This window comes from Bubalus bubalis, chromosome 8, assembly GCF_019923935.1.
Source record: "Bubalus bubalis isolate 160015118507 breed Murrah chromosome 8, NDDB_SH_1, whole genome shotgun sequence".
In the NCBI taxonomy this organism is placed as follows: Eukaryota; Metazoa; Chordata; class Mammalia; order Artiodactyla; family Bovidae; genus Bubalus; species Bubalus bubalis.
This window is the reverse complement of record NC_059164.1, coordinates 30,278,450-30,305,723: the sequence shown is the minus strand read 5'-3', so window position 1 is coordinate 30,305,723 and position 27,274 is coordinate 30,278,450. Positions and strand designations below refer to the sequence as shown.

Genomic DNA, 27,274 nt, shown 5'->3' with positions numbered 1-27,274 from the left:
GTAGGGACGGTGTACACCTTCGTCCTGAGTCATGTTGTGAAGGGAACGAGCTGAGGCTGGGGCTCTGGGGCCCTTGGGCAGGGACCTGTAGCCCCCTTACCACTCTCCTCTCCTCCTGCCTCTTGAGACTGGCAGAAATGCAAGAGAGACTTTCCTTCTAGAAAGAACACACAGGACAGTAAAAGAGTGTGTTTCATTTTCCAGGGTCAGAGCCCAGCTTTCTTGGAGTCATGGTTTGTACAGGAGAAGCCGTGCCCCTTTCCTCTGGCACTGGCACTTAGCTTGGATTTACCTGGGGGCAGGGGCATTGCCCTGTAGGGCGCTGTGTGCCCCCCACGGCTCTGAGAGTTCATGTCAGTGCAGTTTACGTACGTTGTTACTCTTCTAACCTTGTGAGGTAGGTACATACACCTCCCCACAGCTTGGTTCCCTCTGTAAAATAATACACAGTACGCTGGTTAGCGTGTGTGCCCTTGAACCTGGCTGCAGAGTCTGCGCTCATAACCACTGCACTGCCAGATCAGGGCTAAGTAGACTGTCCCCAATTTGCAGCTGAACGTGAACTGCAGCTCCGCATAGGTGAGCTGAGAAGGCCTGTACTCTGAAAAGCAGGGCTGACTTCTCAGGCATGTGATCTGGAGTGGTCCACCTTTTTGAAACAGGCAAGAGGAAGGAGACGGTAGTGCATGTCATAGGCTAGCTGACTGGGGGTGAGGCCCAGCGAGCTGGGCTTGGTCAGGGCGTCATCTTGGCCTGTCGCTGACGGGACATTGTGGCCGCTCTGCTCCCCAGGACTGGGTGTGCCCTCCCTGCCGGGGCATTTGCAACTGCAGTTACTGCCGGAGGCGCGACGGCCGCTGTGCCACCGGCATCCTCATTCACCTGGCCAAGTTTTACGGTTATAACAACGTGAAGGAGTACCTGGAGAGGTAAGCCTCGCAAAGCAGAACGGAGGGGGTGAGTCCTGGGAGCAGGAGAGGGGAAGACTGTGTCGGTGGGCCCGGGGTGCCTCATCTCAGCCTGACTCTTAGAAGCCACCTCGAGGGCCGGCTGTGCGGGATCTGTGTGTGTCGGGAATGTCACAAGCAGTCATAGAGCCTACAAGGCAGGCAGGGAAAGCTGTGAAGACCAAAGAGCTCTTCTCACCCTCTGGGACAGACAGGGGAGGCTTGGGCGCTGTGCGCTGGGATGAGGAGACTGGGTTTAGGGATGTGGGGGTGAGGTGAGCCTGCCTACAGTGACCGGAGTGAAGACTGCCCTTGTGTTGGGAGAGCAGTTTGGCTGTGGTGCCCTGGGGGATGCTGCTGTGTCTCTGCCTCTGTGCCCTAATGCTTCCTCTTTCTTCTCAGCTTACAAAAGCAGCTGGTGGAAGACAATTAAGAGAAGAACCAGCCCGCTCACTGTGGAGCACTCCAATAAGACATGCCATTTGTGCCTAAGATTTCTTTTTATACAGAGATTCTTTGTAGAGCTAAATGCTGTATTTTTTTTTTAAAGATTGTTTTTATACGCTTCAAAAGATTTCTCAGGAAGATGAGAGAGGAATCTGTATACATATATTATACACAGGCCTGTTTGTATGTTGTTTGTTATTAAAAGTATCTGCAGATGATTAAAAACCACAGTTTAAAAGAGTAAAAAGTTCCAGGTAAGTCCTGGAGGAAACACAGCATCGCAGCTCTGTATCTCCCAGACAGTAACTGGAGGCCAGGTCGTTATAGGGGTTACACCCCCTTGAGTTTATCATGAGTGACCATAGTTTAAGCTGCTCTGGGTTGTTGGACATTTATATTGAAGAATGCTCCTCTAAATTACAAAGTGCAATTAACCATGGAACTAGAGTTTTGTTTTTGTTAAAACTTGAACCAAAAGTAGACGTCACATTACTGACACTGGAGGCCTTGGAGGGCGGCTGCCTGGGGCCCGTGGCTTCTGTATTTTAAAAGAATATATAAAGGCAAATTTAATTTAGAGATTTTTGTTTAATAGCTATAAAAACTACACTCCCAGGTAGGGGCCAGGAGACTCCAGCCAAATTGCTTTTTGAGTTACAGCGGGATTCTGATGCAAACGTGAGCTGCACTAACTTTGTGTTGCAGGATGGGGGCGTAGAGGGGTGCTGGGGAAAGGGACGTATTTTCAATAGGTTTCCCATGTTTTTCTACATTTGCTTCTTTTTTGTCCCCCTTCTCTAACAAGGATGGTGTTTAAAAAAATTAATGCACATTTAATTTTCTCAAAAGTTACATAAGCCAGAATAGGTTATGCCTCCCAGTGGGATACATTACCACGCCCGGGAGCAACGACAGGCGCTCCTTGTGTTCCGGCCAAGCTGGGGAGCCCGGGCGGGGGGCCGCGTCAGGCCTCCAGCAGCAGAGCCACGCCCGCCAGGACCCACTTGGCTGCCTTTTCTTTGCTCTTTAGCCTGAAGGTCCAGACATAGTGGGGGCCTCTCCTTTTGGTTTTGTACACAGGGCACTCGTACGTGCGTGTGGTTTCCTGTCTGTCCACTGGTATGGCTTTCGCAAAGATGACTGGCATCGCGGACCTTAACTCCTTGAGGCGGGCTTCCATGATGGTTCCTGTCTGGCTGTCCCATCTGGCTCCTGCAGGAGAGACACGGGTTACAAGCGTGCTCCTGTTGGTACCGCCTTTCTACCTGGTGTAGGCAATAAATGTTCTGGTTTTGTCACTTTGCTGCGTGTCAGTGGCTTCCTTGGCAAGATGGGAGGGGGGTTCATCACCTGGCGACTGGGAGCCACGCAGACACTGTAAGCAGAGATTTGTTGTCGTGTCCGACTCTTTGCAACCCATGGACTGAGGAGCCCACTCGGCTCCTCAGTCCATGGATCCTCCAGGCAAGGATCCTGGAGTGGGCTGCCATTCCCTCCTCAAAAGCATAGGCTCATGCTCCCGTGCTACCCCCTTTCCTGTGAACAAAAGTAAATCATTTGAATTCAAAAGGTTTGTAAAACTTACAGGTTCTGCGAGAATCCAGACCCAATAAAGCAAGTTAGTTTGTCCTTCCTTTTAAAAAATGGTGAATCTGCATGCTTGTGGACAGCGTAAGAAATCTGAGTTCACCACGTTCCCTTCCTACTGCACCACCTTCTTAATTCAAGTTCGGGTCACCTGTTTAAATGTCTGTACAGTGATAAGGAGCATCTTGGCAGAGACTTGGAAATGCTTTCTCCAAGAGCCTTTCAGGAGAAGAGGAAATGTTGCGTCTTCTACCCCGTCCCCCAGATTCATAAGAAGTAGATTTAATATAAGTCTATAAGCAATCCTTACCTTCAGATTTGGCTCCCACTGGACACATATCCTACCATTTAAATTATCTGAAAGCCAGAAGTGAGGTAAGTAAGCACTAGTGTGAGTGAGAAATGGAGTAGTGTGGTGTGTTAGTTGCTCAGTTGTGTCTGACTATGACCCCCTGGGCTGTAGCCCACCAGGCTTAATAAGCAAAGGACAAATACCAACTTGCACCCAAGTGAGAAAGGTTCTAAGTGTGATAACCCTGCATGTGCTCCTGGGGGCATCTTACCTTCCATGAGGAGCCCGTGGAGGTAAGCGCCTTCCCTGGGGGGATGCCCGTAGTCCTCCTTTGTTTTTTTGGTAACATCAACAGTCAGGCACATTTTGTCCAGTGGCCACTCGTTCTTTCGAGCCGTGGTCTGCATGATCGCTTTTGGAGGAGGAGGGACAGGTGTGAGCAGGAGGAAGTCATATACATAAGGTTCCCTGGAGCCCCCAGTGAGCCGAGCATCCACCCAAAGTGAGCTGTGGTCCCACGGAGTGTTCAGGGCGTCATCCGCCAGGCTGCACTAGAGCAGGGGTGGAACGAAGGCCAGTTTTGTGGATGGCGCTTGAGTGGAACAGCCATGCCCGAGTGCCTCTGGCTGGTTGGTTTGTTTCTGCACTAACTACCGCGGCCGAGCACAGCCACGTGAGACTGTGGGCCCCGATGGAGAACGTGTTCTGGGTGACCCACACTCCACCCACCTGGCTGCTCCCGTCCTGCCTGGCGTCCTTTTTCCTCGGCAGTGGCCGCCGCGTGAGGACGGGTCACCAGGGCAGGGGAGCAGCTCCAGGGACACGAGGCTAGGGTTCTGCTCGTGGCATGGCTCCGTCAGCATCAGAGGCTGCCCTACCCCAAGTCTTACCTGTTAAGAAGGCCTGAGGGTTGAAGAAGCCAGAAAGCCACACCACAGCCGGAAGGGCGAGATCTTGTGTCCAGGTGTCCAGTTCCCGGCATCGCAGGAGGAGGTCGTTAAACCTGGGGAATAGAAGGTAGGAAGAAACAAATGTGCTTTCAGTACTAAAGTCTTCCATTAAGATTAGATTCTGGGGATGAGGGGGTGCTGGGGGTGGGTGGTGGTAGAGAGGTCCAGAACTGGTAACCTGTGAAACTGTTACCTGATGACCAGGTAATAGAATCGTCTGTCCCCTTAAAGTGTTAAAAACACTGAGAAGTGTGGAAAACGCCATTTATTCAACCACTGTTTCACTTAGATCCTCCAAGTGACCCCCCAGTGACACGTGGTGACTCTGCATGGGCAGCTGTATATGGTCTGGGCTGACGGGGTGCCCAGAGACGCATCCCTGTGTCTAAGGATGGGCAGGGGAAGGCTCAGATGACTGTTGTATAATTGGAGTTCCCAGGAACGGCAAGGGCAGCAGAACAGGTGATAGCGGCCTCTGCACAAGCTGTAATTACCTGAAAGTGCGGAAGGAAAAGTTACTAAGGGGACCAGCCACCTTCCGTCCATCGTGAGCCTGTAGTTTGAGAAGCTGCTGTGTTTACAACATGTCCTCTTACTCCATCAGCACAGCAGTTACCCGAGGTAGCAAGCATCTAAAACATACCTGAGAGGAAGCCAGCTCACAGAGGCTAAGGAAAAATGAACTTCCATAAAAATAGGAGAAGCCTTGATAGGTAGCTTTTAAAGGGCTGCTGAAAACGGGGCGGGGGTGGAGGGCGGGCAGGGGGGTGGGTGGAGAGATGGAGCACAGAGCAGAAAGCCCTGCGTAAACGCCTGTGGGGCAGCTCTCTAGGCTGAGGTCTCTTCCTGCCAGCGTGGCTGCATCCTGGGGCCTGGTTGGGTTCACGGTTGCAAAGGCAGCAGGCCGAGTGAGGACCTCATGCCGAGAGACCACCACCCGGAAGAAAGGTTAAATGCTCACACTCGAACTTGGCTCACACAGAAAATTCCTGCCAGCTTAGAACTTGGCTCTGGGCCCTGCCCCATATTAAATTCTTCCAAATAGCTGGTTTAGGGAAAACATACTTGTAGATAGATCCCACAAAGAAGAAAGGCAAGGAACAGGAAAAGCAAAGGTAGAAAAAAACTATCTTGAGATGTGAAAGAAGATATACTCTGCAGCAACCAGTTTTTCTCATGAAGCACAAATGTAACGAGTTAAAGTGAAGTTGCTCAGTCGTCTCCGACTCTTTGTGATCCCATGGACTGTAGCCTACCACGCTTCTCTGTCCGTGGGATTTTCCAGGCAAGAGTACTGGAGTGGGTTGCCATTTCCTTCCCCAGAGGATCTTCCCAACCCAGGGATTGAACCTGGGTCTCTCGCGTTGTAGGCAGACACTTTTCCATCTGAGCCTATGACTTAAAACTGGTAAGGTAAGAAAAAGTGAGGAAATTAAGTTGGAAACAATCTCAAAAAGACAGTTATAAAAATGAAAGCAAAAAGTTAAACAGCATAAGGCAGAATAATAAGGAAAGCAAAATGAAATAGAAATGAGTTGGAGTGAAAATAAGATGAATGTTGAAACATATTTGCTAATACAATTCTAGAAAATTTGAGTTTTCCTAAGTTACAAATTTGAATCATCATAATCAGGGACATACGTTGTAAGAAAATGTGACACATAATACTTACTAAGATACAGACTGGAGATAGAGAATCCCCTGGAAAGCCAGGAAAAAACATGACATCTTTTTATAAAGGGAAAAAATTATGTGAGCTTCAGGCAGCATTTGATCATAGAATAGAATCACGCCTATGAAGTCCTCTGACAACGAATGGGTTAAATTACTTTTATAATCAGCCAAACTGTAACTTGAGTACAGATAACTGATTATATGACATGAAAAACCACCCACAAATCCAATCAACCAGAACGGAGGGAGCCCAAAAATCAAAAATGAGGAATCTTAAAAATCAAGACTTTTAATGTGTATATTTAAACTTTAGAAAACTAGGTCAAGTACTTTTCCCTCCCTTCAAAATACACAATGTGAAACCAAAAATTGATTTTGGACAGTGATTTTTTTTTTTAATATTTTTTTTAATTCAGGGGAGAGACAGTAAACAAGAGAATAGGAGACAAAAGATTCAATGACAATCAGCCAGAAATGACAACCAACCAGAACACAGAGACACACACATTGACAGAGGAGAGTCCAGGCAGGCGAAGATAAGGCACAATTTGAAGAAGGAAGGGCTAAGAAACAGAGATGACGTAGGGAAAAAACACGGACGCCAAGGTGCGTGTGCATGACGTATGTACACTACTGTGTATGGAGTAGACGGCGGGTGAGAGCCTGCTGTATAGCTTGGTAGGGGGAGATACGATCTGTAAATGCATTCCAGTGCATACTTGGTGCAGACAAGTACTGTTTGATTCTACATATACCAGGTACCTAGAACAGTCAAATCCACAGAGTCAGAAAGTACGCTGGTAGATGGTGGGGTGGGGATGGGCACTTAGAGTTTAATGGGGACAGAGTCAGTTTAGGAAGGTGACGAATGATGGTGCGAGTTGCCCAGCAATGTGATTGTACTTAGTGCCACTGAAATGTACAGTTAAATATGGTTAATATTGTATGTTTTATATTACATGACTTGCCACAATAATTTCTTCTTTCAAAAAGGCAGGGCTAAGAATTTTAAAGGGTGGAAAGAGTTGTGGACTCAGATTTTTAACCGCACACAGTATCAAGTAGGATGCCTTTTTAAGAGACCACACCTAAACACATCAGTAAAAATGACAGAACATTAATACATTAAGAGTTAAGAAAAAAAATCGTAAAAACTTCCCAAAGAGAGTAACTTAGCTGTGGAGGAATGACAAGTATTTATGAACAGACTCACCAGCCATAGTAAGTGCCAGAAGACAATGCAGTTATATAACAGTGACATTTTGGGAGAAAATAATTGTTATCTAGAATTCTACTTCCAGGTAAACTATTCATCAAGAGTGAGAGCGTAGTAAAGAGAATTCAGACGCAGTACCATCTCCTCCCCGCCACATACCCTGAAAGCCTGCTGTGTGCCTCATCCTTCAGCTCAGTGAAGAGGGGACCCCTACTGCTGTGCCGCTGTGGTTTCAGAGGAGGAATGGCATTTCTGCCTTCTGTGACTGAAGGTTCCAGAGACAGTCTGACTGAAGTCGAGCTTATTCAGCAGCTCAGAGAACCTCAACCCCAGTTTTTTTCCTTTTCACCTTTTGCAGTGCTGACCACGTGGCCCCACTATGGCCACTGCGTCCTGAATTTATGCCAGCTGGAGAGGGGCTCACTTTTAGGATTAAAAATAAATAGGACCCTGTGCCAAAGATGTAAAAGATGAGGAAGGAAAACAAGCAGAAATACCTTAAGTTTTGCAAACACGATCTCTCAGGAATCTCTCTCTGGGGACTAGCGTCCAGCAGGGCAGTTCTTACTGTGTGTGTGCTGACGGCAGGGCCTCCGGATGTGCCCTTCGGGGGACGGGAACAAACAGGTGGCTGGGCTTTCCAGTCAGTCATCTGACAGTATTTTCAAAAGCGTGTAGTAGCTGAATTATGACAACTCTTGTGATGTGGGTAAGACATAACGTTATAAACTTCTAACACTTTTCTGAATGGTCTATATTCCATACCACTGCAGTTTTACAACTGCATTTTCTCAAACATATGTCAAACTTAACCACAGGCCATTTTTTTCAGATGACTTTACTTTGTCAAAGTATCCTAAAAAGCTCCCAGTCTGTCAATAGCAAAAATAAGTCATGAAAGGTCTTTTTGTCTTAAAATTATAGAACCTCATGACAGAAGCTTGAATGGTTTTTCCTGTATTTATCATGTTTACAAATGACTTACCTATAAACCACTTCTATAAAAGAATTAAAACTTGGGTTGTCTTGGGATAAACATGTCTCAGTTATCTGTAGAGATGTTAGTAGTAGTTCTTCCTAAGTCATAAGGATTAGGAGTGTTTATTTGAAAATTAAAGCACCGGAAAAAAGCAGCAAAGAAATCAACACATGCTATTAAGGAAAAATAATTCTTGACCATAAACAAAACAAAAATAAAATTATGGTGGTTTAAAAAATAAAGTTTAACTATAATTCCAGACTGGAAGGAGGGTAAAATGGCAAAAGAAAAAAGTAATGGTGTTACAGTGCGTTAGAAAAATCAAAAGTGTGTATGTTACAATGTCAAGTCTTCCTAAAATAATAGAAATGGTACAGGGATACACATATGATAAACTCACAGAAGCTAGAAGAGTGGAAAAAAGAGGCTAAGAAAAATATATAGAAATTAGGAATCAAAAGATAAGATTGGGTGAAATAAGTCTAAAGTTATCACTGTTGTAAAATATAAGAGTAAACGTAAATTCTTTTTGACTGCAAGTATAAAGTCTGCCTTTAGATATTCAAAGTATTAACAGAAACCCAGTGACTCTGCCACAACGCTTTCCTGTCATCCGGCAGGTCCACAGGGCTCCTTCCGCTGTGTCTGCACCCCGCCCCAGCGAACATCTGGGTGCCTGGGGGGGAGTTCCAATGTGCAGCCACTGGGAATTCTAACGGGGCCTTCCAATTCAAGGATTGGAGTAGCATTCTGCTTAATGCAAGAAAAACTTAGGAAAGTGAAGACAACAAATGTCCACGTAAAAAAAAACCAGGCATAGAGACAGCCTCATGAAACGCTGTGCTGACTCGCAAGGCCAAGCTGTGCTTGGCTGCAGCCCTCAGGGAGCTGTAAATTTCTGCCCCTGACTGTGGCATGTCTACACAGTCCTATCCACACAGCGAAGGCGGTGTTACCTACTGCTTCCCGGGGTAAAAGTTCACTGTGAAATGCCATTAGTTAGTACTGGCTTCAGAAATACGGGTATAAGATGAGGTGAGGGTAAACTTAAGGGTGCCTCCCCCGGCCATTTAAATCCTGACAAGTCACTGAGGAAATCCTTTCTCATTTTTCAGAGGATGAACTGAAACAGAGACGTCAGGTATTTTGGCCAAGATCAGACAGCCACTCCATGAGAAGCGGAATTCGATTCCTGCGATGACCCTCACTTGGTTTTTGCCTTTGAAGCAACATACCGAGGAAACTCAAATCAAACTGGTGGTGGTGTGCACAGTTACGGCTGGATGTACTCAGCAAAGCACAATCTTTAGGGTTCCTGTGAGGCGTAATTCAGAAAATCAAACCGGCGCCGAGCTGGGGTGTGGGTGCTTACCACTGGGCCAGGCCGTACGTGGATGGATACGCCAGTCTGCTCCAGGTTTCTGGTACTGCGTCGAAACTCAAGGCAGACTGCTGGCCTTCCATGTCAGGAGACAGCGTCAGCTCCCCCTGGCAGGGAAGAAGACGACTGCAGAGTAAATATGTTTTCATGTGGAGAAGCCTGCTCTAGTCCCGCTTTTAAACTTACCTTCAATCCAAGCTCCAGTTGTTGAAGTGACACACGGACTTCCCGAAGGAGAATGTTCATCCTCTCACATTCTTGGAAGCAAACAAGGGCATAGGGGCTTCTGTTTGGGTTTTTTTGCATTATCTCTGTCATGTTGAACTCTTCTGGAAGTTTCTCCAAAATATCATCCAAGACATGCTTAACCTTAAATTGTTAACAAAGATTTAGCTTCTTTCCGTTTCATTTTCGATCATGATGATGGTATATCCTCTTACTTTTTACGTCTAAGAATATATACTACAACTCCCAAAGATGCTTGCTAATGAGTTTAAAAGATGACTTACTAACTCCCAGGAGGTGGGCAGAATGGCACTGCCAATGAAACCACATACAAGCCTCTGTGTCCTTGTCTTCTGAAGTGAAATACTGACTCAAGAGCTAATGTAATGGTTGGGAAATGTGAACAAATAATAGCTGTTCGACTGGGGAACTGGTAACAGTTTAGACTATAAATCTGCCACATGGCAAAATCACTGAATTCACAGTTCCCTGAAAGATATGGATAAACGCCTGACGTATATTCCTAAGTTGTTTTTATAGGAAGCAGACGCCCCCTCCAGAAGACAACTACTGACCACAAAAACACAGACCCCAGACTGGTTGAAACCAGAAGGTTGATGATGCTTGAAACTCCACCTTGATGCCAACCGATGCAAGAATTGTCCACAAGCTGATTGTGGCCTGCTCTGTGAACACTGTAAGACTCCTCGACGCATCCAGGAGGCACACACAGACTTGAGGGCATCACCCTGCTGCGGCCCCTTTGCCTGGCAAAGCAGTAAAAGCTGCTGCTTCTACATCGTGCCAGTCCGTCTCTGCATTTCTATTCAGCACCATCACCAACCCCCTCAGGTTGCTCTCAAACAATGCAGCCCCCTCCCCTCTTGAACCCCCACAGTATAGTCAGGGAGGTGTTACTATTGGTAGTTTACTTACTGTTAGCATTTAGGGAACAAAAGAAGTCTCATAATTACATTTCTTTAGTTTATAAAGACATGATCAGAACATGGAGAACCTCAATATTTGGGTAGTCCATTTTTGCAATCTGCTAATTAAAAACAAATTATTTGAAAAGTCAAATGAACCAAAGAGGCCACTTAAACTTGAGCTAATTCTGGCGACTCTGCTACGCTGCCCTTGTGGCTGACACATCCAAAAATTTGGGAGGCAGTTTGGATCTGTATTTTCAACAGGAAGGAAGCTCCTATCTTCTAGAGCTGTTGCCCTAAAGAAATGAAGGATTTATTCCCTTGAGGACGTGCATATGTACATAGTACTCTGATATGGATAGTTATTCTAATGATGCAGTTTTGCAGACCTGGGAAAACCAACAAACACCTGAAAAGACTGGAAGATACTCCCTGTCCTCAAGCCTCCGGCAGCTTTTCCCTCGCCTTGATTTCTTGGATTATGGCCTAGGGCTCTGATGTGATGCTTGCAAACTGCTTTAGTGCCCTGGCAGATAATTCATCAGATCCTGAAATCTTGAGCTCATTTACAGCAGCAGCAGAGAGTATGAAACAGTACAATTGAGAAGTTAGGTAAAAGAATGGCTTTGGGACTCAGCTAGAATCTGGTTTCCTTCAGTGGCTCTTTCAAGCTGTATGACCACGGCGAGTCACCAACGTTTGTCTCTGAAATAGAGATCCTGGTACCAGTACTACTCAGTGCTTCCCAGGTGGCTCAGTGGTAAAGAATCCATCAGCCAATGTAGGAGACACAGGTTTGATCCCTGGGTCAGGAAGATCCCCTGGAGAAGGAAATGGCAACCTGCTCCAATATTCTTACCTGGGAAATGCTATGGACAAAGGAGCCTGGTGGGCTACAGTCCATGGGGCTGCAGAGAGTCGGACATGACAGCAACTGAGCGCACACACATCAGTACCACTCAGAGATTCAGAGGCTCAAATGGCGTGTTTGTAAAGCACTTTCTATAGCATCTATTAGTAAACAAAAACTGTATCTGGGAGATGGCTGCTGGTTTGTCTGTAGGAAATGCTGAGGTAGCTTTACCTTATTCGTTCTGCATTTTTTGGTTTAATGATCAGCTTCCTTACTGGAAAGATTGAAGCCTCTCAGAACTAGATGATGACCTCACGTGCTCTCTGCTTCTGTTAACTCTGCGTGTGCATGCTAAGTCAGGAAAGTCATGTCCAGCTCTTGGTGCCCCAATGGACTATAGCCTGCTAAGCTCCTCTGACAACGGGAGTTCTCTAGGCAAGAATACTGGAGTGGGTTGCCATGCTCTCCTTCCCAATCCAGGGATCAAACCATATCTCTTACATCTCCTGCATTAGCAGGTGGGTTCTTTACCACTGGGCCACCTGGGAAGTCCCTGTTAATATTATAGATCTTCCCAAATAGATGAATTTTCTCCATGCATCTCTTTTCAAAATATCTAAATTATAAAATGTCTCAATGAACGGCCTTATTTCAAGAAATAACTGAAAAATTTCAAGAAATAATATAGCAAGTTCCTGGGACCTCTCTATAATTAGATCTGATTATTGTGTTCCCACAAACTGAATCCTTGATTGGTAATTTTGAAAGAAAAAAGGTTAATTTACTGGGGAAAATTTTTTAAAAATTCAGGTTTTTAATTAATGAGAAACAAGATTTTAAAGGTAAAAAAATTATTTGATGTCCATTTCTCATCCCCATTATTCTACAGCAATACTACTACTACTACTACTGAGTCGCTTCAGTCGTGTCCGACTCTGTGCGACCCCATGGATGGCAGCCCACCAGGCTCCTCTGTCCCTGGGATTCTCCAGGCAAGAACACTGGAGTGGGTTGCCATTTCCTTCTCCAATGCATGAAAGTGGAAAGTGAAAGTGAAGTCGCTCAGTCGTGTCCGACTCCCAGTGACCCCATGGACTGCAGCCTACCAGGCTCCTCCATCCATGGGATTTTCCAGGCAAGAGTACTGGAGTTGGGTGCCATTGCCTTTTCTATTCTACAGCAATAAATACCTTCAGAAGAATAATGCTGGTCTCCCAAGAAAAGGTGAAAAAACACTCATAAAATGACAGAGCCAAAAACATACTGTTTGAAAGACTAGCCACACATACGAAGAAGAAATTTGCAATACATATTCTTAATGACACATATCTAGAATACAGAGTTCATATGAATCAGTAAGATAAACATTGATAACCAAATTAGAATTTGACAAGCAGATGGAACAAGTACTTCACACGAAGGTATATCCAAATGGCCATAAACATATAGGAAAAATGCTCAATATTATTCATTAGCTGAGGGAATGCAAAGTTAAAACCACAATGAAATATTATTTAGAAGACCCCCAAGGAGCAGGAACAACTGGAACTTACAATCCACACTGCTGGGGGGAAGTACAATTACTTTCGAAAAAGGTTTGGGAGTATCTACTAAAGCTGAACATTACTCCCTTGAGCCAACAGTTCTACCTCTGGGTATAAAGGAATGAGTATTATGAGAAGATACTTTTGGGAATTACCTTTGTCTCCAGACACAAGACTATACAGGAGTGTTCATGGCTGTGATAGTCATAATAGCAAAAAGCTAGGAAAAACCCCAAAACCCATTGGCCATGGAAGGAATAAATAAAGCATTATATATTTACATAGTAGAATACTGGGCTTCTTGTTGGCTCAGATGGTAAAGAATTCACCTGCAGTGCAGGAGATGTGCGTTTGATCCCTGGGTTGGGTAGATCTGGAGAAGGAAATGGAAACCCACTCCAGTATTCTTACCTGGGAAATCCCATGCAGAGAAGCCTGGTGGGCTACGGTCCCTGGGATTGCAAAGAGTAGGTCATGGCTTAGTGAGTAAACTATCACCAGCACCATAGTAGAATACTAAACAAAAATTAACCATCAGTCCATGCAATAACGTGGATGAATCTCACAAATGAGCAGTGAAAGGAGTGGACATGAGTCAGCTAGTACACATTGGGAAAGCTAATCTGTGGTGACAGAGGTAAGGAGAGAGGGAACCTTTGGCCTGCTCCAGGGGATCTTCCCAACCCAGGGATTGAACCCAGGTCTCCCTCACTGCAGGTGGATTCTTTACTGTCTGAGCTACCAGGAAAGCCCAAGAATACTGGAGTGGGTCACCTATTCCTTCTCCAAGGGATCTTCCCGACCCAGGAATCAAACCAGGGTCTCCTGCATTGCAGGCGTATTCTTTACCAGCTGAGCCACCAGGGAAGCATCCTGGAGTGCGGGAGGTAGTGGTTATGTGTGTACACAGAGGTAAAATCACTGAGCTGGGCACTCAGGATTAGTGTGCATCGGTGTATGTATGATGCACCTCAACAGAAAAGAAAAAGCCACCCGCTACCTTGTCTTCTGTGGACTGTCCCAGCTCCTCGCTGCTCACTGCATTCCTGGGCTGCATCTCCAGCAAGGTTCTGAACAGCATGTTGGATGTGACCGTCAGAAATTCGATTTCAGCGTTCGGGTGGAGGCCATACAGCACTGGGCTCTCTGGAGGAAGCATCTCTTCTATGTACTGGTGGTAGCCTGAGTAGTCTAGGCTGGGTGGAGCTGCAAATCCTGGTGCCAGCATCAGCTCATCATCAATCTTCAAGCCCAAAGGAAAAGTCAGTTATTCCAAATTGAAGTGGACATCAGTCTTCCCTTCCTAAACACCCAGGGAACACTCTGGTAAGATGGTCCCAGCACAGTGCTAGCTAGAGGGCACACTCTCCACAATATCTCACGACCCTCTGGTCATCAATCACTTTGCTCCGTGGATGGTACCTGGCTGACCTCTGTGGAACACTCGTGAATCTGTCCCTTGGAAGGGGTAACAAGATACATGCACGCAAAGGGAACGGACGTGCTGAGTCATCTACTGAGTTCTGGTCGCCCTGTTACATGTTTGCAGTCATTGATTCTCCCCATATATCCCCATTTTGCAGAGAGAAAATCGAGATTCAGAGTAACTTGCCCAGGCATTTGTTTGATGTTAATCTTAATTCTGAACTCATTGTAGTATGACTTCATAGTACTTTCCACAATATCACAAATTATTTTATGTATCATACATGTGGATTTTGTAAGCATGCATGATTATATGCGCATATCTTAAAAAATGTGTATGAGCGTGCGTAATGAACACGTTATGGGGTAGTATGCACCATGATTCAAATGACTATGACTTCCCCATGCCTCCGAGCTGCTCAGGGCAGTCTGTAGCTCATTTCAGGATGTGCAGACCTGAGGCACCTACTGGTGCCCTGGCTACAGTTGCCTAATAAGAGGCTGGAGTCCTCAGGCATTAATCATGCCCACCCCTTCATTCAGGCTGGGACAAGGGTATATGTTTTACCCAGAAGAATGTTCTATGTTCTCAACCAACGCGAGATGACCAGCAATACCAGAACGTCTAAATGTTAGAATGCAGTGCTTCAAAATGTAAGCACAGCTGTGATGACCTAGATGGGTGGGATGGAGGGGGATGGGAGGGCGGTCCAAGAGGGAGGGAACATATTTATACACATAGCTGATTCACCCCGTTGTACAGCAAAAACCGACCAACATTGTAAAGCAGCTACACCCCAATTTAAAAAAATTTAAAAAGGATTTATGGGTTTCCATCTCTAACCAGCTATAAATAGAGTCAATCAAGCACTTATACTTTTCTCGTTAACTCAGTATATGCTCTGATATCTTTCCCTGATTGTTCTTTAGTTCCCAGGGGACCATGATACTTCTGTTTTAATTTTCCCAACCTCTCTTGCTGTAAATTCTGTCTAAATGCACTTAAATGCACAGGGGATACTAGTTTTTAAAGACCATCACCTAATGTAGTTATTTTATGCCTAGATTAAAAAAAAATTTTGTTATTATTTTGTTTTCTGAAAATGGGGTTTATCTCTGCAATTGTGTATTTTTATGTTTTCTGGTCTCACTATCGGCTGGAGACAGAGCGACTATTCATTACTTCATTCCATCATTTGAACGGATTACCTAGTGTACCCAATAAGCTGTGGAGGTACAAGAGAGTCATACAACGTAGTTCTTAAGGAACTCACAGCCTAATGGAGACGAAATAAGTGTGATTTTCTCCACAGCCCTGTTGTCAGGAGGCCCGCCTCCTCAAGCCTGCAGCCGCACGCTGCCTGGGGAGCCACGTCCCTAGAGTGGTGGTGCAGAACTGCTTTCCTGAACCCCAAAGGCCTTTTAAAATACGAAAGTCAGCATTTTTGCTTTTATTTTGTACCAAGAGAATTTTGAAATTATCCAGTATTTCATCTTGCCAGAAACAGACCCTGACCCAATAAATATGAAAAGGGGCATTGTGGGCTATCTCCATTAACCATATCCATTCATGTGGTTTGTTTTATTCACTTATTCAGATTTTCTACCATATCATATTTATATATCAAAACAATCAACATTTAAATTTCACCCAATTCACCATGACCGAAACAAAATCATGAAGCAGATTTAAACTCACCATTACTTCATAGATAAGTTAGCCAAAATTAAAATATGGGCATAAAATATGAATATAAAAACCAAATGTTAAACTAAATATATCCAAGCCAGAATTTATTCCCTGCAAACAAGGACTTGGTTTTCCCTATTAGTGTTCACTAGTTAAAAGAAATTTTAAGAGCAACAGCTAAATTATCTTTCACTACAGCCAAAAGTTAAACAGTTTCAAGGAGAGAAAGTAACCAAACCGTGGAATCATTTGGAACTTTCAAAATGCCTGGGGCCTGGACATGTGTGTGACTGCATATTCATATAATGTGGTTAGGAATGCAAATGATCTACGCTTTCTGGAAAGACTTAGGCAGTCTGTTTACCAGTGTGTGAAGAGGGCCTTCTGTATACTGGGCAAGGAGCGAAGCAAAGGACAACAGCAAAATCAAAGGGAAGGACTAAGTTTATAGCCAGCTAGATCTGGTTCAGTTCCCATCTTTTTGAGTGGTTTGGTGGCCTTAAAAAAAATGACTGTTCATCTGAGTTTCAATCTTATCAGTAAGGTAGGGTTCATAACATCATCCTAATGATCGTGGCTATGAGAATTTAATGACAAGTATACAAATAGCTGGGCTTCCCAGGTGGTGCTAATGGTAAAGAACCTGCCTGCCTGTGCAGGAGACAAAAGAGAGAGGCAGGCTCCACCCCTGCCAGGGAGGAAGCTCCCCTGGAGGAGGGCATGGCAACCCACTCCAGTACTCTTGCCTGGAGAATCCCATGGCCAGAAGAGCCTGGCGGGCCACAGTCCATGGGGTCACACAGAGTTAAACATGACTGAGGCAACTTTGCACACAGGCACACAATTGCTAGGCACAGAGCAGCCTTTTACAAATGTTAGTTTTGGTTTTTCCTGCACCCTAGAAAGAGACATGATTATCTCAAGTACACACTAATTTTCTAGAAGGAAAAACAAAACCTGAGCATGTTCTACTGCAATTCCCTACTGTGATGTCAAACAAGTACAGCATAAGCGAGGCTTAGTTCACACAGGGACTTGTGTTCTCCTTCAATAAAGCTGTGAAGATGTGAACATACTCAAGGAGCGCTAGGAATCCTGATTCTGCATCTAAGCCTTCTCCCATCCCATGTACGGGCTTTTGTGAAAAGCTGCTTCTCCTGATGGGACTCTAACTCTGCACAGTGGCCACCTGTCTTGCCTTTGGGGGAGAGCTGTTTGATAAGGTTATTGTTACACCTCAAAGAATCAGTTGTTCTAAATTACCGTGTCTCCAAAGAAGACACACAAATGGCCAATAAGCACAGGAAAAGATGCTCAACATCGTTAGTCTTCAGGGAAGCGCAAATCACAACCACAGTGTTATACCGCTTCACACCCGCCGTAAGGATGTGGAGAGGACGGAACTCTCATATTTGCCAGTGGGAATATAAAATGGTGCAGCCACTTTGGGAAATGGTTTGTTGGTTCCTCAAAATATTAAACATAAAGTTACCATGTGATCCAATAATTTCATTTCTATGTATATACCCAAAAGAAGTGGAAATGTATGTCCCTGCAAACACTTACACAGGAATATTTATTCTACCATTATTCATGATAGCCCCAAGGCCAAAACAACCCAAATATTCATCAACTGATGAACAGATACATAAAATGGAGTGTATTGATACACTGGAATATTATTTGGCCCCTAAAAGGAGTAAAGTACTGATATATGCTATAACATGGATAAACCTTGAAAACATTACGCTAAGTGAAAGAAGTCAGACACAAAAGACCAAATATTGTCTGATTCCACTTACATGAAATGTCCAGAATAGGCAAATCTCGAGACAGAAAGATTAGCAATCGCCTGGGGCTGGGGAGTGGGGGATGTCGAGGACAGGATGGTGAGGGACTACTAATGAGTCCAGAGTATCTTCTGGGGGTGAGAGAGATGTTCTAAAATAGATTGCGGCAATGGCCGCATAACTGAGTGCACATGAAAAACCTTTGGATTGTCCAACTGAAACTGGTAAATTTTATGGGATGTGAATTATATCTCAATAAAGTATTTTAACAGGAAGAATCAATGGAACGGTGCTCAGGGAGAATGAGCCTCCACATTATGAAAAATCATCAAGAATTCCAGCCATCTCTGCAGAAATCAGCGCAGGGCACACTGCAGGTAGAATCGTTAGGAACTGGGAAAGCCAGGATCCTGCCATTCTGTTGAGTCTGTTTGATTGTCATCCTTTTCACCTTCTCCTTCCTGGTAATTAAGGAAAGGCTCACCTCCTCCACTGCCTCTCCGAGGAGCCCTGTTTATGACAAGAAGCTCCCAATTCACTGCGAGTCTAAACGAGTGTATATGCTTGTGGACTTTTGAGTAAAAAGAACAACAAAATGCCCTGATGCCAAAGTCTGGGAGGGAAATTGCTCACGGTTGAATCATGTTTTCTGCCTTTAGGGTCCATTAGTGATTTTCGAGACAATACTCTCATTTCACAAATGAATATACTGAGGCACAGGATGGGCTGGCACAAAGCTGGACAGTAAGTTAGAGGCAGAACCAGGACTAGGGTTCGGGTCTCCAGGACTGCCCAAGGTTATTCTCCCAGTAGCCACCCTGTGCCACCCAGCGTGCACAGGACGCATGGAGGTCCGTCTGTGACATGAGCCCATGACTACTGACGTCAGCACGCCAGCCAGGGGGCTGCAGAGAATCTGGAGCCTGACTGCGAATTCAAATCCTGATTTAGCTACTTGTGCAACTGTTTGAGCTCTCTGAATCTGGGTCTCCTCTGTGATGACTGGGATAATAACATCTGCTTTGCAGGACTGTAGTGAGGAGAGAGAGTGCACATGAAGTGTGTAACACAGGCCTTTGGCACAGAGCGGGGCTTGATGAAATTTAACAAATGGCTTCTGTGGTTATAGCTGCTGATTATATAAAGTACAGTCAAGTGAAAACTATAAACTATGAAAATTTATACTCTGTAATAGTATAGATGTTTCCAATTTATTAGGCATTTCTAACAATCTTGAAGCCTGAGAGTGAAGCCATGAGTTGGGCCATTCTTGTTCCACAGATGATGAAACAGAGGCTCAGGTTCAGTGATGTGGCCACAACTGCACAGCAGACGCAAGAAAGAACTGAATCTGAATCCGAGTTTTGTTTTGGTTTTTACTTCAAAGCTCAACTTCATGATTGTTAATATATGACAACTTTCAGGTGACCTGATACCTTATTTTCCAAAAGTAATTTACTACTTGTTTAGCATTGCCAAGTACGCACCTCTCATAAGAGAATCATATTAATTCTAATTCCGTAACTTTGGCCAGGAACCTTCTTCTTTTTTTTTTAAAGCCAGGAACCTTCTGAAGCACATGCCATTGGGGAACCCTCTCTAAATGCCACCGCATTTACCCAACAAGAAACTCATCCATCTTCCCTAACAGGACAAAGTCACTGAAAACATTCTGAGTGGTGGAACTTGAAACCTCAGACCACCCACCCATGGGTAACTTTTCGATCAGGTGTCCGTGCAACCAAAGATACTAATCGCCAAGTATGTTAACCAATGTGAGAAGTGGCAAAAAGACATCCTGCAGATGCTGCAGTGTCAGCTTAAGTCTCTCATGACGTAAACAGCGTGAGCGGGACACATCTGCATGAGAACAAAATAACTGGGATTTTGCAGCTTCTGCCACCAAACCAGTCAGAGCTTTCCCTTCCTCTGGTGAGTAGAAGGGGCAGCGCTGTCTGGTGAGCAGGAAAGATGGCAAACAAGCATCTCCATCCTGAAAACCTCACCAGATTGGCCGGGAAGGGCGGCTACCTGTATTTCTAAAGGGCTAACAGCCACACCAGTGATGCCCCTCGGGTTGCACCCTCGACATTTCTTTTCCAGTTGCGTGAATGGGAGTTCAGCCTTGTGCAGGTTCATGGACCACCTCAGCTGGCAACAGTGACCGCTCCTCATCCTCAGGCCAGGACCAGAGAGCTGCTCGCTCTGCCCCTTGACCTCCACTATCAATTGGAGGTGGCAGGTAAAGGTGGCAGGCCCGACCTGGTTTATCTTTCCCATCTCCATGGTAACCTGCTCCCAGACCTCCTCTGAGGAACGACTCCGATTGTGCTGAATTGGAAGTGTCTTTTTGACCTGTGAAACCCAGTTCATTAGACCTAAGGAAAAGACCAGGAGACTCACAATCAAAAGAAACAAGTCATGGTCACATGGCAGGAAAGTATATTTTTCCCTGCCCCATCCTCAAATCGTTCCACATTATTAAAAGCAGCAAAAAAAAAAAAAAAAAAAACTGTCCTCAGTTTCCTATATGAGACTACAGTACCCATGTCTTCTAACACATGATCATATTTCTTCTTAGAATGGACTTTTGAGGAAGGTATCATGCTTTTATGAATTGAAATTCTCAAGAAATTATAAGTAGGAGGCTGTTCAAACTATTTTAAAAAACACACGGCACTGCTTTACACACAACTGATGTCTTGCCCAAGTGGGAGAAGAAATGGCATGGTGGAGGGTGTCTTGGCGTTTCTAAGAAATAATCAGGCAATGGCCATGAACCTGCTACCACTTTCAGCTACTTCAGTATGGAACATAAGAACTGAATACTTTTTCCAGGAAACCAGCCCTAGGCACAAACCGTGTGGGTATCTGGTCTACACAGACAAAGGGCTGGTAAGATAAGAGATGGGAAAAAAGGGTACCTGGTTTCTTTATGTTCTAGAACAGGGGGCTCTGCCCCTTCCCCACAGAAGGAAGAACTGTCCTTTTAAATCACTGCAGTTTTATTGAGCACATATTTAGTTAGGACATAGTGATCAAAATTTAGAATACTCCATGGCTTCAACTGATGTTGAAGCTGACACTCCAATATTTTGGCCACCTGATGCGAAGAGCTGACTCATTTGAAAAGATCCTGATGCTGGGAAAGATTGAGGGGAGGAGGAGAAGGGGATGACAGAGGATGAGATGGCTGGATGGCATCACCGACTCGATGGACATGGGTTTGGGTGGACTCCGGGAGTTGGTGATGGACGGGGAGGCCTGGCATGCTGTGATTCATGGGGTCGCCAAGAGTCGGACACGACTGAGTGACTGAACTGAACTGATGGCTTCTGCAACAGAGAATAAACTATAGATTTCACTTACATCAGAGCCCCTGATTTGAAATCAATACATCTGCTTAGAAATAGATACCTATGGCTGGGGCCCCTGCCGGTGATAACTGAGTGGCCTGGGACAAATCACCATGCCCCTGCCGCCATCTCTAAAATAGGGTGACAATATCAGTTCTGCGTAACTTACAGAGTTATTCCAGAAATGCAGTGAGGCTGTGCATGTAACAGTGCTCCCTATGGGCAGAGAAACCACCTGTGTGTTTAAGTGTGTGCATGTGTGTGTGGGGGGGATGGATCTTGTTAAAACCGATTCTCATCTTATGGGTCTGAGATGGGGCCCAAGATCCTGCATTTCTAGCAAATTTCCAGATTCCCAGGAAGATGGGCCAGAGTATATTCACAAAAGGCCAAGAATCTTCAGTAACATTCAAGGACTATTAACATAGTGACATCAGTTTTAAAAATTCTTAGAGAAAGAGAAACATCATATGATGCCCTTTGTACATGGAATCTAAAAGATATGGTACAAACGAACTTATTTGTAGAAGGAGACTCACAGACTTAGATAACAAACTTATGGTTGCCAGGGGGAAGGACGTGGAGAAGGGATAGTTAGGGAGTTTGGGATGGATATGTACACATTGCTAAATTTAAAATGGATAACCAAAGCAAGCCAAAAAAAAAAAATAAAATGGATAACCAACAAAGACCTACTGTATGGCACAGGGAACTCTGCCCATTGTTATGGAAAAACCTAAATGGGAAAAAGAATTTGCGAAAGAATAGACACATGTACACGTATAACTGAATTACTTGGCTGTACGCCCGAAACTAACACAACATTGTTATTCAACTATTATCCAATCTGAAATAAAAAGGCGAAACAAAATTCATGCTAGAAGTTTTTTCTCTAAGAAATGATTTTTTAAAAAATGTCTTACCAGAGAGGGATTCATGAATTCTTCTAAATACGCACAGCACAGTTTGCGGTCCCAGTCATCTGTGATGTGGCCCCCATACATGATCTCACCAAAGAGGTAGCGGAGGTCTTCCCACGGGACCTGGTGGGGATCGGCAAACGTTCACTCCCGGCTCCAGGGCAAAGGCCTCAGTCGACTGACAGCAAATCCCCCAGCCCCCACCAACAGAAGCATTTAAAAGAGGTCCAACAATTAGAATTGAACTGGCTGAGAATTATTTTCAGTGTGTGTGTTAATGCATTCAGTAAAAATTCACTAACATGGAGCTTTATTCTTAATTTTTTTTTTTTTTTGTGGCCACACTGCGTGGCATGTGGGATCTTTGTTCCCCAACCAGGGATTGAACCTGCGCCCCCTGCAGTGGAAGTGCAAATTTTAACTGCTGCCAGGGAAGTCCCAACACTGAGCTTTTAATGAAGACTTTAAAGCAAACTTGAGTTATTCCCAGAACATGTTTATATATTCAAAACCTCATCTAAAAACCAGGAGAAGCCCTATGTTGGTTGATATGGCTTTTGAGGGATGACCTACTTTTACGATCTGATCTGTATCAGGTTTTTATGATCTGATTCAGGAAAAGAAAGAAAAACTGCAGTTTGAATTTGGGGTATACTGAGAATTCCATTGCCTTCCAGAAATCCAGGCAAACCAATTGAGTTTGTCATGGACTGATCTGAGGGCTCGGTTTATGGCATGGCTGGGCTCCAGGACTATCCTAAGGGCTGTAGCTAAAGACTGTACTGTTTTAGCACAGAAATCACGGTATCTCCTCTTTACTGGGCTTCACAGGGTTTGAAGCCCCTTCTTTGCTACCCTTTAGCTTCCTCTGGGTTTGCAAAACATGCCAGCTTGTGATGGAGCCTTTCTAGACAGAAACCTTTATATCCTCGGGGGCAGTATATTGCTTCCCAGCAGTTCAAGTAAAAACTTAATTATAGCCTTTGAATTGTTGCATGATGTGACAGAACAAGTAAAATTGCCTCAACTATTCCAATGCACTTGCTACAGGTTTATTAGAATTTGAATAAATGAACCTCAAATATGTCTTTAAGTCACCGCGATGTGAATGAAAAAGAAAAGTGGCTATAAGGCACCATGCTCCCTCCACCATGCCATGGACTACTTCCAGAGAGCAGAAAGGGATGGGAAATAAGATTTCTTAATTTGGTTTCTGTGATCACATTTAATTAATGCCTTCTATATATTATGATTTGATACATGGCCCCCTCAAGATTTTAATCAGCTACAGATCTGTTCTTAATAATTGAATTTCTTCCCCCAAATCTTGATTTTTGTTTTCTACATATACATTTTTCTGGCATCCTTCCTTTGGCATGGTGATACACCCTGAAAAAAAAACAAGGGAACTTTTTGTTATTCAATAGAGGGCCTCTTGAGCAGGTTGGAATGGGAGAAAGGTACTGTTACTGCTAAGTCGCTTCAGTCGTGTCCGACTCTGTGTGACCCCAGAGACGGCAGCCCACCAGGCTCCACCATCCCTGGGATTCTCCAGGCAAGAACACTGGAGTGGGTTGCCATTCCCTTCTCCAACGCATGAAAGTGAAAAGTGAAAGTGAAGTCGCTCAGTTGTCTCCGACTCTTAGCGACCCCATGGACTGCAGCCCACCAGGCTCCTCCGTCCATGGGATTTTCCAGGCAAGGTACTGGAGTGGGGTGCCAAAGGTACTGCTACAGAGTAATAATTTTTCTTCCTACTTCCTTGAGGCTTTTTAAAACCAAAGTCAGAAGTTACATAGCTCGATCCCCAACCTTAAATGCAATCAAGTGATATTTTCAATTAAAGTCTTCCAATCTTGACATTCAAGAATTTCTCTATGGTGAGGCTTATAAAATTTATATGGAAACACATCAAAGTTCTTATAAGAGTTAAACCATGGGGGTGTTTCCCTGGAGGCCCAGTGGTAAAGAATCTGCTGCCAATGCAGGAGACACGGATCCCTGATTCAAGACGATCCCACGTGTCACAGAGCAACTAAGCCTGTGCCCCACCACTACTGAGCCTGCGCTCTAGAGCCCGGGAGCTGCAACTCCTGAAGCCTGTGTGTCCTAAAGCTTGTGCCCCGCAACAGGAGAAGCCACCTCAATGAGAAGCCTGCACTCGGCAACTAGAGTAGCCCCTGCTCTCTGCAACTAGAGAAAACCCTGCACAGCAACAAAGGCCCAGAATAACCAAAAATTAATTAATTAATTTAAAATTTTTTTAATGTTGGCATTCCCTAAGACTTAATCTTTAAATCTCTCCATCACACTATACCCTTGGTGGTCTCATCTAACCACATAACCTGAAAGATCATCTATCAAATGCCTACTTCCAAGTTTATACAGATACCTTCTTAAAAAGGGCATCATGTACAAGGAAACTATGTGGGCAAGTCAATTTAATTCCCGAACGCAAGTGACTTGCTTCATGATATGTGGTGAATGACTTGGGCCAAGACATCTGACAGACAAGACAGAGTGGTTAAAACCGGAAGCTGTGTTGATCCTGGGAGCCCCGTGGGAGAAGAAGCAGGACACAGCAGGAGTCAACCGCTCAACTGGTGCTGCCAAGCCTCAGGACATGACCGGGAGAGACACGCGGCAGCTCCTCTCCTACCCCGCTTCGTTCCCACCTGGACTGTGCACAGGATGTGGCTGAAATACGGTAATACGCCTGCTCTTGGCCTCCTGGGACAGGAATTAAGGACTTAAATGAAAGTATTAAGTGGTCTATTTCATTTTCCACCCAGAACTATGACAATAATCATTGTTACCTGCAACATTTTAAACAAAACGTGCTAAGATCAACACACAATGCTGTTTATTAAACTGGTCAAAATATGCTCAAAGTGAACTTCAAAAATTTAAAACATGATAGCGACTATCACATACCGTACAGAAGTAATTTATCTTGAATACAACCTATTCAACATGTGTTCCTTGACAGAACACATCCATGTTACTACATACAAAGTGTACATATTCTGATAGTGGTCAAACCATCCTGAAAGCTTAAGAAAATTTTGACAACAAAAATTATAACAATAGTTACCAAAAGAACAGCAACAACAAAATATTTATACATAGAAACATTGGTTGAATAGTTTTAAAGGCCTTTTATAGAAAGTGTGACCTAAAGCCTAACACCTGGTTGGTTCAGACAAACCCACCTCACTTTTAACAGATTGAAACTTAATGGAAAAAGTTCCCCTTATGAGGACTAAGCCAGAAAATCCTTACAAACGGTTCATCCTTTTTGAAATCCAATCACTGAGTTTGTAAGAGTTTACACAAATGTTCTTGATGAAGCATTCCCATTCCCATCTGTAGAACACACTTTAGCTACGGAATAAAATCATTCATCTACCTTTAACTTCAAATCAAGGGGAACATTACTGAGAAAGTCACAACAAGGTGGCGTCCTTAATACATAATAATGGCATGTGCAGGAAATGCACCATTATTCATACATGTGACGCGCTGTAAATTGCTTCCATCATCAGAACTAATTGTAGTGATTATTAATGCAGTGTTATGAACTGTCAGAATTGCTGTACGTAATTACATTTGTGCAAATGCTTCATTACCTGCCTAATGAATCTGGCATATATGCACATGTAAACCACTGTTTTTGTTAACATAATGAAGGACAATTTTTTTTTTTTTTTTTTTTTTTTTGGTACTAAGCCACTGATGTAGAACTGGTTTGACCTATCTTCTCAAGTTCGAGCATCCACTGTTGTAAAACCTTTGATCTGGTTTATTTTCACACTGGGCAGAAGATGCATATATAGTGTCAGCTATTTCAATAATAGCTTCAAAAGAGAAATTATGGTCCATTTGACAGTGCCCAAAGACTGACAGCTTCCACACACTCCCTGGAGAGGTCATCTGACCATGGACACTTACGTTAGGGTTTGCCTCTAAGTAGTTGTAGAGGACGCTGGCACAGATGGTGAGGTCCCCGGGACTGAACGGGTAGCGGCGGCTCCAGCCCTGGGGGCCAAACCTCAGCCTCCCGGCAACACAGGCATGGAAGTAGCACAGAGAGAAGAGGATGCTTTTAAACTCCTGTTCCTTGGAGCACACTTCGAGTGAATCCTGGGAGAAAAGAAAAAAGGAGTGATCATCTACCTGTATGGTTTCCAGGGGCAAGGGTCTGAGGTTTCAATTATCTTGTAGAGGACTCAGAGAGACCTAGGACAGAGGTGACACGCAGCTTTAAGCTGGGAGAGCATAAAAGGAGACTGTTTGGCACTTGCTAGTCTGTTGATTTAAGAAGAATGGTTTTATTTTGCTTCAGTTATACCTTTGTTCCTCTAGAAAATGAGACTGTTCATTCTGACCAGTGGTAATACTGTGTGACGTCATTTTCCCCTGCAAAAATTTCCTTGTACAATCTGGATGACAAAAGGGCATCATCTTAATTTCATCAGTGTAGCAGAAAGTGAGTGAATGCCAGCTCTCCATTCCTCCCAGTTCCATGGTAATACAGATGATCTGAGCACACGGCCACTCATCGCAGAATAATTTCCCAGCCTCTCTTGAAGCCGGATGTACCACATGCCAAGGTCTTTTCCAACAGAATTTGAGCAGAAGTGATGTGTGCAACTTTCTTATCACCTCTTAAAAGGAAATTGCTTACTCTGCTTATCATTCTTCCCCCTTCCTGTGAGCTAGAAATGACAATGATTGGGTGACTTGGAAGCCATGAGTTAGGTATATGGTGGAGGCACCAAACAGCTTGGGTGTGTGGTGGATTTCACAGACCAGAGATGTTACTTATGTGCAACAGAAATTAAGTTGGACCATAAAGAAGGCTGAGTGCTGAAAAATTGATGCTTTTGAACTGTGGTGTTGGAGAAGACTCTTGAGAATCCCCTGGACTGCAAGGAGATCAAATCAGCCAATCCTAAAGGAAATCAGTCCTGAATATTCATTGGAAGGACTGATGCTGAAGCTCCAATACTTTAGCCACCTGATGCAGAGAGTCTACTCATTGGAAAAGACCCTGATGCTGGGAAAGA

The 27,274-nt window shown here is 44.4% G+C and overlaps 2 protein-coding genes across 5 annotated transcripts in view; one reads left to right on the top strand and one right to left on the bottom strand.

Annotated features, from left to right (window-relative positions):
* Positions 1-2,692, top strand: part of CDCA7L (cell division cycle associated 7 like) — a 43,964-nt gene extending 41,272 nt beyond the window's left edge. For both annotated transcript variants that reach the window (XM_025291996.3, XM_025291995.3), the window contains 2 exons: positions 793-929; positions 1,350-2,692. In XM_025291996.3, the coding sequence (XP_025147781.3) occupies positions 793-929; positions 1,350-1,380 (168 nt within the window). In that variant the 3' untranslated portion in view covers positions 1,381-2,692. The remainder of the gene's footprint in view (positions 1-792; positions 930-1,349) is intronic.
* DNAH11 (dynein axonemal heavy chain 11) overlaps positions 1,963-27,274 on the bottom strand; it is a 375,791-nt gene continuing 350,479 nt past the window's right edge. Inside the window, exons 75-82 of one of the 3 annotated variants that reach the window (XM_044946526.2) lie at positions 26,157-26,348; positions 22,209-22,328; positions 14,022-14,267; positions 9,660-9,842; positions 9,465-9,580; positions 4,164-4,276; positions 3,545-3,685; positions 1,963-2,606 (exon numbers count right to left, since the gene is read on the bottom strand). In XM_044946526.2, coding sequence (XP_044802461.2) covers positions 2,359-2,606; positions 3,545-3,685; positions 4,164-4,276; positions 9,465-9,580; positions 9,660-9,842; positions 14,022-14,267; positions 22,209-22,328; positions 26,157-26,348 — 1,359 coding nt within the window. In that variant the 3' untranslated portion in view covers positions 1,963-2,358. Of the gene's footprint in view, positions 2,607-3,544; positions 3,686-4,163; positions 4,277-9,464; positions 9,600-9,659; positions 9,843-14,021; positions 14,268-22,208; positions 22,329-26,156; positions 26,349-27,274 lie in introns of those variants that run through there. The other 2 variants (XM_044946527.2, XR_006552702.2) reach the window with 2 other exon arrangements.